An 8,979-nucleotide genomic window follows, 5' to 3' on the forward strand; every position below is an offset into this window, starting at 1 on the left:
GTAGACTTTAGATGATTTGGTTTATATGAGTTTCCAGATTTTTAGTTTCACGGTTGCATACAATTGGACATGTGTTGATTAGGAACATTAGTTCAGGTTATGTTTTAAGTCAAAATAACATTCTCAATGTGTTTATTGGCCTCAAATTAGGCTACATGTCAAAAATCAAGCTAAAATTACCCAAATACCCCTCGAAACTGGGGGTTGATTTTTCATCTAACCCATGCAAAAAGTCGCCCGAAATTTCGGTCTGTGTTGCCGTGTCGGTGGTGTCGCCAACCACCGACACAGCGACACAGTTCCGACATTTCGAACTTGATTCTTGGATAAATTGAATGTATTTTAGCATTTTCAGGAATTTTGTCTTATAATAATGAGTTACAAATTTACAGTAAATCGAATCTTTAGTTTTTCTGCCCATCGGTGGCTGTATCTTATTAGGCATAAAGACCCTTGCCTTGCATAAGCATGACCAGTACAAGTCCACAAGGGAATTTTCTTTTGGTGCAAGTCTGCACGGAATATGTCATGGTTAGAGGAGAATTATGTTCATCTATTATCTTTTCGTACTTTCTATCAATAAAACAGGAACGCGAACAGCATGGATGTTTAGCTAGCAACGCACAAACTAGTCAAGACTGAAAGAGATTACATCTGTGTATAGTTCCGTGTTCTGTATTACCCCTTTATTGGAGGAAGGTTTGACAAGAAATCATGAGGACACAGAAACCAAATCAAAGATTTTGTTTTCTATTGTAGAAATCTAATATATAACTGTGAATCCACAATTTTGCACATCAATTACCTATGAAACACAAAAACAATTATGGACATCAACCTCAATCAGATGTTATATAACTGGCAAAAACATCAAAAGAGAATTAAAGATGGTACTATAGACAACAAGGTCCAAGTAACCCTATGGACGACCTGTGAAGGTTTGTTACAGGACATCCTTTTCAATTTCAAGGCAATGAAACTAATTCTTCTGGATCGAATGCCAGTTAGTCCATTAGCAGTCATCTGACTATGGAGGGCTAGGGCTCAATAAACGGAAGTTATCTCCAGACAGTCTCATTTGCATCTGTAAAAATTGTGCTATGATGCTCAATAAGACACTGAACAACCTCAATAGCTCCAAAATCGGTGGGTGAGCCGTCATCGTCTAAGGGAATGGCAGAGGATGCATCAGTCATGTCACCTTCTGTAGCAATCGCAAATTAAAAGACATTGGTCATCCCAAATAAAAGTGGTTAAGCAAACCAAAATTTTGAATTATTTTATAACCTCTTCAGAAACTGCAGGGAAAGGTTTGGAAAAAAAAAGAAAAGAATATCATGGTGTTTTAAAAGAATGCTATGTAAATAGAGTGCATTTGAGGGAAAATGAAAACTATGAAATCCAACCCTTTTCTGAAAACAAGGGATTGCAACCCATTCCATCACCAACACGGTTATTTGAATGAAGTGGAGAATAAGAAGAGAATTGGATTTAAATAAAAAGTTGAGACAACCATAAACTCAATCATGGCATAGAAATGGGGGCTCTCAATGAGAAACTTTGGCTTCTAGAGTGTCTTGGACATCCTTGCAGAAGGACAGAATCTAGACTCCTTGGTAGAGGGGCAACAGAACTCATATAAGCTCCAATAGATTTGGGTTTTAGCTCTACAAACATCTTTTAAAGAAATCCTTTTCATGAAATAAAGGTCCTAAATATATCAGAGAGAATGGAATATCAAATGTTCATACTTTAAACAGAACAAGAGGTGCAAGAAATAGACACACAAGGAAAAGGGGGCAATTTTAAAATCTGGTCCTGTAATGAAAACCCAACTTGAAGTATGGGAACATATATAAGATTAAGCAGTAAATTCTGGCAATCTTCTTCAAACTTTGAGGCAAGTCCCCTCAGATGGTTTAGTGACTTTAGAGATGAACTGTAAGGCCATTAACCAAGCTGATTTTTGAGGCTCAAGGTCTAAGCTAACACTATAATTGACTTTTAACCCACAATGCATACATAGTTCATATAATTAAATTAAGGAACACTTACCTGAAAGAGTGTCCCAGTCACTGTAAGCAGGTTTTTGATCTATGGTATTTTTGGAAGGACCCTCAGTTGTATGATAGCAAAACTGGCTAAAATGATCTGGTCTTTTCCCCTTCTGCCAAATAATAATAGGAGCCATTTCCACAGCAAGACTGTGAGCATCCATCTGCATGTAAAGTGGTTAGTTGACAAGCGCAGCACTGCTGGACCATATACTGCAACCATTCCATATTACTTATTCATATTTCTGACTGTCCAAGATTTTTACTCAAGCCAATTTTTGTAACTGACAAATAATGCATCATATGTCATTGGGAGACAATAATGACACATGTTCATAACCAAGAATGTGATTGTTCGATTAGAAGCAAGTCCAGGGTTGGGTTCTACGAATACTGGGCCTTTGATTCAATGGGTTTTCCATGTAATAGGCCACTTTTATGGGTCAAAGAGGTGGCAACAGCATCAGATGTTCTAGTTCCATAATTATTTTGGTATGGTTTTTAAATTGAACGGGTCAACCAGGGATTCAGTTTAAGTGATTTTAGTAGTTTTTCTTTTTAGAGTTTCAGTTGGGCCAGATTAGGAGTAAACGAAGTCCATCCCAATTTCTTAGTCAGTTTAGCTTAACTAATAGTTTACGGATTGGGGTAGGCCTTTCCTTTCTAGTAGGAGTCTATTTTTAAGTCTTATATATGAGGTCAAAAGGAAAGCAAGTATTTAAGTAATAGGTTAAGGATTGGCTTAGAATTTTGCTTCTAAGTGTTTATGCCTGCCACTTGCTTTTCTTTTCTCCCAGCAAATAATCAGAAAAACCAAGACAATAGGTTATAGTTTGATACTGATTCTGATCTGCAGCTTTGAGAGAGAACCCAGATCAAGGTGAACAAACTTTAACAAATGTACCCAAGCAGGAATGTGAAATGAAAAAAAAAATATTATTCTTTTGAAACTTGCAGAGACCTCACCTCCTCTCAAGCTTGCAGATTTTCTTCTTCTTCTTCTTCATTGTTAAGACACCATGTAATGAATCCCAACCATAATTTAAAGAGGAGAAGAGATGAGGGAGAAAGTAGGACTGAATGTAATTACATAACTCTAGACTGCTATCTGTAAGAAGAATCTGAGACAAAGCTTGAATAAGATTCTAAGTTTGAATTAAAAAAGAAAAAAGAAGAAAAAAGGGGAATAAGATTCTAAGATAAAATATGTACAGAGGGACTCATAACTACTCCACCACAGGGATATTCCCATATTGTGACTAGTCTTCAACTACATTGAAGGAGTTGGGTGACCAAATCGTACGCTTTGGGTTGCTTATGGAAGGAGAACTGTCAGCCACAATACTGAGCTAAACCAATTTGAGACGGATTTGTACATCTCTCGTATTATTAAATAATGGAGGTGCAGCATTGTTATATTTTGGAAAACCGTTTAAAACTTTTTGGACCCCTATTCCAAAATATATTTTATCAGTAGGACAGGTGTGATATCCTCTACAATGTCCGATTATATTCAAAACAAAGAGAAGGGATGGAAGGAATGAACCATATTTGCAGAGAGGATGGGGAGAGAAGAGATCCACAGCAAAACCCTACTGCGTCAGGCCACACAAGCTAAAACGCATTCATCCCAAAGTTGAGATTACATGTGTATGAGTAAAAGAAAAATAGAAACCTATCCAACTAGAAAACTAAATGCCTAAATGGGAAACTAAATGAAGACTCTCTGATGCAGATTAATCACTCAAATAGGCTCGGTTTAGGAATAGCCTAGGTTTGGGTTATATACATATTGGGACTGCGAACCCAAAGCTTCCCCCCCCCCCTGGGCGAATAATAGGTAAATTCTAAGGGCCTAAAGTAGGGTAATTAGGTTGAGAACTTAATTAGCTCTATATACTTTGTTATTTTTATGTTATAGATTACCGTTTTGCTGGTTTGGACCAGCTTAATTCATTAGAACATTCCCTTTGTGAGATTAATGGAATCTTTTCAAGTGTTCTCTTTTAATTGTTTGGTAGCCCAGATTAGGACTTCATTTTGAGCCTGCTTCAGTTTCCTAGTCAGTTTAAGCTGTCTATCTGGTTAATGATTAGGCCTTTATTTTCTAGTATAGGAATCTAGTTTTGGGAATTTTATATGAGGTTGTAATGGAGGCAAGTATTGTACCCAAATTCAATCAATGAAGTTGCTAAATGTTGCCTTCTTCCTCCGTTGTCCAAGCTCAGTTTGGTGTATGAACTAATCCCTGATGGGATTGGTGTTGAACCAAATGACTACTTCCAGTAGGAAAGCATCCAGGAGGTCAGTTCAAGCTTCCTTTTAAGTTGATTGACAATCTCCTTCAATTCCTTGAGTTTTCTTCAACTGTTTCAAATAAAAAGGCTTTTCCTTCAGTAATAATTAGTTGATTATAATCTTCCATTTATCTTGAGTTTCATTTCTAAGTTTCTAATTCCACAAAACTGCAATTACTTGGCATACAACTACTATAGTTCTTCCACAATCAGACCACAGCATCTCATCACAAACCCCCACACTTGGTCCCCTTGCCAATCTCATCCATCCATCAAAACCTAAATTCCAATTTACTAGTTATTTACATTAAAGCCTAATATTTGATTGAATAAGCCCCGAACCCAGCTAAACTCAATCCAGACCCCCTGGCCTTAGTTCCAATCCTAAACCCAACATTCAAAGTGTACCCCGATTGGTTGGGGTGAATCTTTGGCTCTATCGAACAGACAGGGAATTGAAGCCTGCACCAGAATTATTGGTAGTCAAGAAGTTATCAGATAGAAAAGGAGGCTTAAGATATCTCCCCAGGGAAAATAATTTGTCGATTAATAACAGCAACCTTCCATGCATTTTCGAAACAAAATCTGGTTCTAAGTTAATCGAGGCAATAAAATACACATTCTTCAAAGAATGGTCACCTCTTTTACTGAAGTGCAAGAAAAATAGGGATCCATATGCGAGGCTGATGAAACCCCTAGGTTAGCTGATTGCCCAGGAACTCAGGTTTATCTCATAAAAAATTAAAATATATAGCATAAATTAATTACAGAGACATGACTGCTTGACCAAGCAGAGACCATGTGATAATTAGTGACCAAATGCTCTGGCAAAACATAACAAACAGATGGATGCTGATTAACCATGGATATAATGTTCTTTGTAAAGACATACTTGAAGAGATAAGGGATGCATTTGTATATTAGGAAAGGATACCTTATTAAGAAGTGACTTCTGGCTCACACGCAGCAACAGTGCGGTGACAAATTCCAGTGTCATGTAGTTTACATTTGGAAGTTTCTTTAATATGCTTCTCATTGCGTGTACGCTAGAACGAGCATCTCTGATTTCTTGATAAAGGTCAAATGTAGTAAGTGGCTCAGGAAGGCTTGTAAGATAACATTTCACCAGTGCTGCGACATCCATTGGGTTTGCACCCTCTGGCAATGGGGCATCCCAATCTGTAGAAAATCAATATACAGTTACTTAATCTGATACAAGCCCCTGACAAGTGGTCAGAAAACTATTTTGAAAAAGGATACCTTGGTTGTATACCGAAATCAAATGCTGAATAACCTTTTTATCACCTTCAGATCTGAACAAGTGCTCTGAGTTTAGTCCTACAAAGCAAACAGACAAATAAATTTACTGTCAGAAAACTAATAGTTACATAAGGAATATATTGACATCTTATTATAATATTTTTAATGACCACCTGATAATATGAGATAATCTGCACATTTGACCAAAATTTGAGGAACAGGCCTGGTGGACTGTTGTCGTTGTACAGTTATCTCAATTGCAATTCCAAATACTGAGGAAAGAAACAGTTAGAATTAAACATCTAAACAAGTACCACAAAAGAATAAAATAAAAAAGAGGGATGTTAATACAGTAAGTGGTTACCATCCAACCCCCCCCCACCAAAAACAAAAAAAAACCCACACACAAAGTAGTATATCAATCTTCCAATACTCAAAACAACATTATTGAGATGGCAAACCTGTGCCAGAGCACAATCACTGTCACCAAATTACCAGACTCAAGAAGTAAACCATCAGTGGTAATTATTCTCTGGATGTGTGGCTAACTATGACCACGACAGATCATTCTGCCAGTCATGTAGCCACACAACCAAGATATTAAACATCAAACAATTCATATAAAACAAAAAAAATATCTATCTATCTTTAACATGAAACATATAATATACTGATCAAAGGATGTAAAGCTCACCATCAGTGCTCGCAACTCCCTGCAGAATGAAAGACAGGGTAAGAGCTTTGGAATAAGAAATTGAATACAAAACTGAAAATCTTTCATGGCTTACTTACCTTTTGCCAACGTTCGATGTTATTTAAAATTGTCTTACTTCTTTGTGCAGTCTTTTTTGCCACCTAACAACACAGCAGTACATGATGGCTGTTCATTAGATTAACAAAGAGACTGAATTCTACACTCACTTAAAACAATTACTGACATAAGCAAGCACATGTTTGTCGAATCCTTTTGATAATTCCATACAAGGCTATATAATTTTTGTCTGAGAATTTACACAAGAGGGATGGAAGGGGGAGTCAGGGAATGCAGCTCAGTCATTAGCTTAGTTCCACCTTCCAAATACTAAGATTAATGCCCTATTCACCCTCCTCTTTCTCTTATTCCCTTGTGACTCTTCAATTAAAGATATGGAAAAGATTCCCAGGAAAAATGAAGTGAACCATTTAACCCTTGCTCAGTCAGCAAGGATTGATGCCTCACAAGTAAGAGGCCATGAGTTCAATTCTCTTTGGGAGCTTAACTATCAAAAGAAAGAGAAAAAAACAGTTTAAATGCTGTCAATTATCCTTTTCTCCACCACTCACTAGATCTGCATGAGAGGATCAGATAAATATTTGAAGTCAGACAATCAATGCAGTTCTTACATGAGAGTGAGACTGTGCTGAAAGAGGGGGAACACAAGCCTCCCAGCATTTACTGTTTCCTCAAGGCTCTTATTTTTGAAACTGCACTTGAAAGAACTGTTTAATGATTTGTCAGTCCTTGCTGCCAAAGCAGGCTCTTGTTTATTGGTTTCCACTCCTGATTATAACCCGTAAGTTGAATTTAGCAGGCTTAGTGTGATAAAATCCTATAACAGTGACTCCTGAACCAATCCTAATTAAAGGAGGACTTCTTCACTATTTTACATGGGTTCCTGGTGAGACTGATTCCACATCACCAAACAAGTCATTTTGCTCATGCCCTTAAGAAAATGCAAAATGGGTAGTTTTTTTATTCTGTATGATTCACAAATACTTCTGACCTTCAATCTGATAAAGGCACTTGTTATTCTGAAAGCCAGTGCAAATTGGGAAGAATTCACTCCTTTGAACAAAAAATATGTGAATCATACCACATATTGGACACATATAGCTCAGATATAATTATGCAATGAAGCCATTTACTTCATAGGACATGTTGGCAGCTTAGATAAACAAGTATGAAAAGGCATCCCTCCAGTAACCTTGTCTATTGTATCGCTGTCTGTTTTACCTCTTCAACTTTAACTTTTCCGACAGCAACCTTGTCTTTTGTCTCTAAGATGCCCTTCTTGAATAGTGTTCCGGTACTAGCTGCAGCAGAACGTAGGCGTTCCTGAACAGCATCCTTTGATGATGGTCGAAGGGTAGTTTTCTGAATAAGGTTCCATCGGCTTTTCACCAGGGAGCCAACTTTTTCTGCAGCATCAGCAACATTTCCCTTTGCGTCTTTTGCAACCTCCCCCACAAACGTCCCAGCCGATTGTCCAGCTTCTTTCAGCTTGATCCCTGCAATTGGGCATTTTCACAAACACTTCAAAAGAAGAAATAGGAAATCGCAGCAGAAGTGCAGAAAGAGTATATTTAAAATGCTAAACAGAGGACTCTTAGGACTTACCTGAAGAAGAAAAGAAGCCACTAGCCTTCTCTTGCCACTGAGGCGAGACAACGGAAGGCATGGAATCTACGCAGGGTACTAAAGGTAATGATTAACCTGATCCTAAAAAAGATCAACCGAAACACACAACATACATCAAGGAGATCGATAAACACGATTTCGCAGTTGCTTAAAGATCCAAACAAGGAAATTATTAATTCACAAAATCCAATAGATAACCAATGGCTCATTTTCTGAAATATTAGGAGATAAGATCGAGCAAAAAATAGACAAACTTCTACTAAATCTGAACTCCATCATCCGAGTCAATCCATGATTGATTCTCAAGAAAATTTGTGCATTTATAGTGATTTTTCTTGGAACTCTACAAATGACGATAAATGAAAACCAGGTTTTACTACTGATCTGCTCTGGCAATCAAAATTAAGTAATCAAAAGAAAGAGGAAACACTAACTCAAGTAATCAGGGAACTTTAGAAACCCTAGTAATTCACCTTTCTGTTCTTCTTAGCGAGCAAAGTGACGAGCCAAAGAGACTAAGAAACAAACTAACGCCGCTGACGGGAATCAAAGAAAGAGAGAGAGACACAGCGTTTGGCTTTGTGCAGTTCGAAAAATGAAAGAAGACTGGAGAGAACCGTATCTTTTGACTAGGATGACACGTGTAAAACTTCAAGTAGGTAACAGCGAATAATATGTTGCCACGTGGCAATTATTGTTTGTGCTCTCACTTGGACGGGGACAGCTAGTCTTGGTTTTTTATGTCACGTCATGAGTGAGTATTATAGTAGATATTGATCGTGGCGGCGCACGTAAACGTGGAAGAAGATCACGACCGTTGGGATAAAAAAATACCGTGTGAAGGGTCCAGATTTAAATAACCTATAGACGAAGATTTAAATTCGATGGGATCGGCTGTACTGGATACACAACTCTTCTACTTCGTGTCGTCCGCTAAACTAAAAGTCTGAAACTGAAAAAACAAAAACCG

The 8,979-nt window shown here is 37.6% G+C and overlaps 1 protein-coding gene across 3 annotated transcripts; it reads right to left on the reverse strand.

Moving 5' to 3' along the window:
* Positions 1-427: 427 nt before the first annotated feature.
* LOC149029408 (small G protein family protein / RhoGAP family protein) lies at positions 428-8,602 on the reverse strand. Of its 3 annotated transcripts, none has more exons than XM_089141804.1 (10): positions 8,483-8,602; positions 7,989-8,054; positions 7,605-7,879; positions 6,404-6,466; positions 6,306-6,324; positions 5,785-5,883; positions 5,612-5,689; positions 5,286-5,530; positions 2,056-2,218; positions 428-1,204 (listed from the first exon to the last, which is right to left on the reverse strand). In XM_089141804.1, exons 2-10 carry the CDS (start codon positions 8,047-8,049, stop codon positions 1,059-1,061), a joined length of 1,149 nt encoding a protein of 382 aa, XP_088997930.1. In that variant the 5' UTR covers positions 8,050-8,054; positions 8,483-8,602; the 3' UTR covers positions 428-1,058. The 3 variants fall into 3 exon arrangements, with proteins under 3 accessions (XP_088997930.1, XP_088997927.1, XP_088997924.1); XM_089141801.1 differs by having other exon boundaries at positions 429-1,204; positions 7,989-8,084; XM_089141798.1 differs by having other exon boundaries at positions 429-1,204; positions 7,989-8,090.
* Between the last annotated feature and the right edge of the window lie 377 nt (positions 8,603-8,979).

Source organism: Hakea prostrata, chromosome 1 (assembly GCF_041222555.1).
Source record: "Hakea prostrata isolate BN-2017 chromosome 1, UWA_Hpros_2, whole genome shotgun sequence".
Lineage (NCBI taxonomy): Eukaryota > Viridiplantae > Streptophyta > Magnoliopsida > Proteales > Proteaceae > Hakea > Hakea prostrata.

Coding starts and splice junctions, on each gene's coding strand:
- LOC149029408 (XM_089141804.1), bottom strand. CDS start 8,049: ATGCCTTCCGTTGTCTCGCCTCAGTGGCAAGAGAAGGCTAGTGGCTTC. Junction 5,690..5,784: donor AGATTATCTCATATTATCAG/GTGGTCATTAAA, acceptor TTTGCTTTGTAG/GACTAAACTCAGAGCACTTG. Junction 5,531..5,611: donor GATTTCGGTATACAACCAAG/GTATCCTTTTTC, acceptor GATTTTCTACAG/ATTGGGATGCCCCATTGCCA.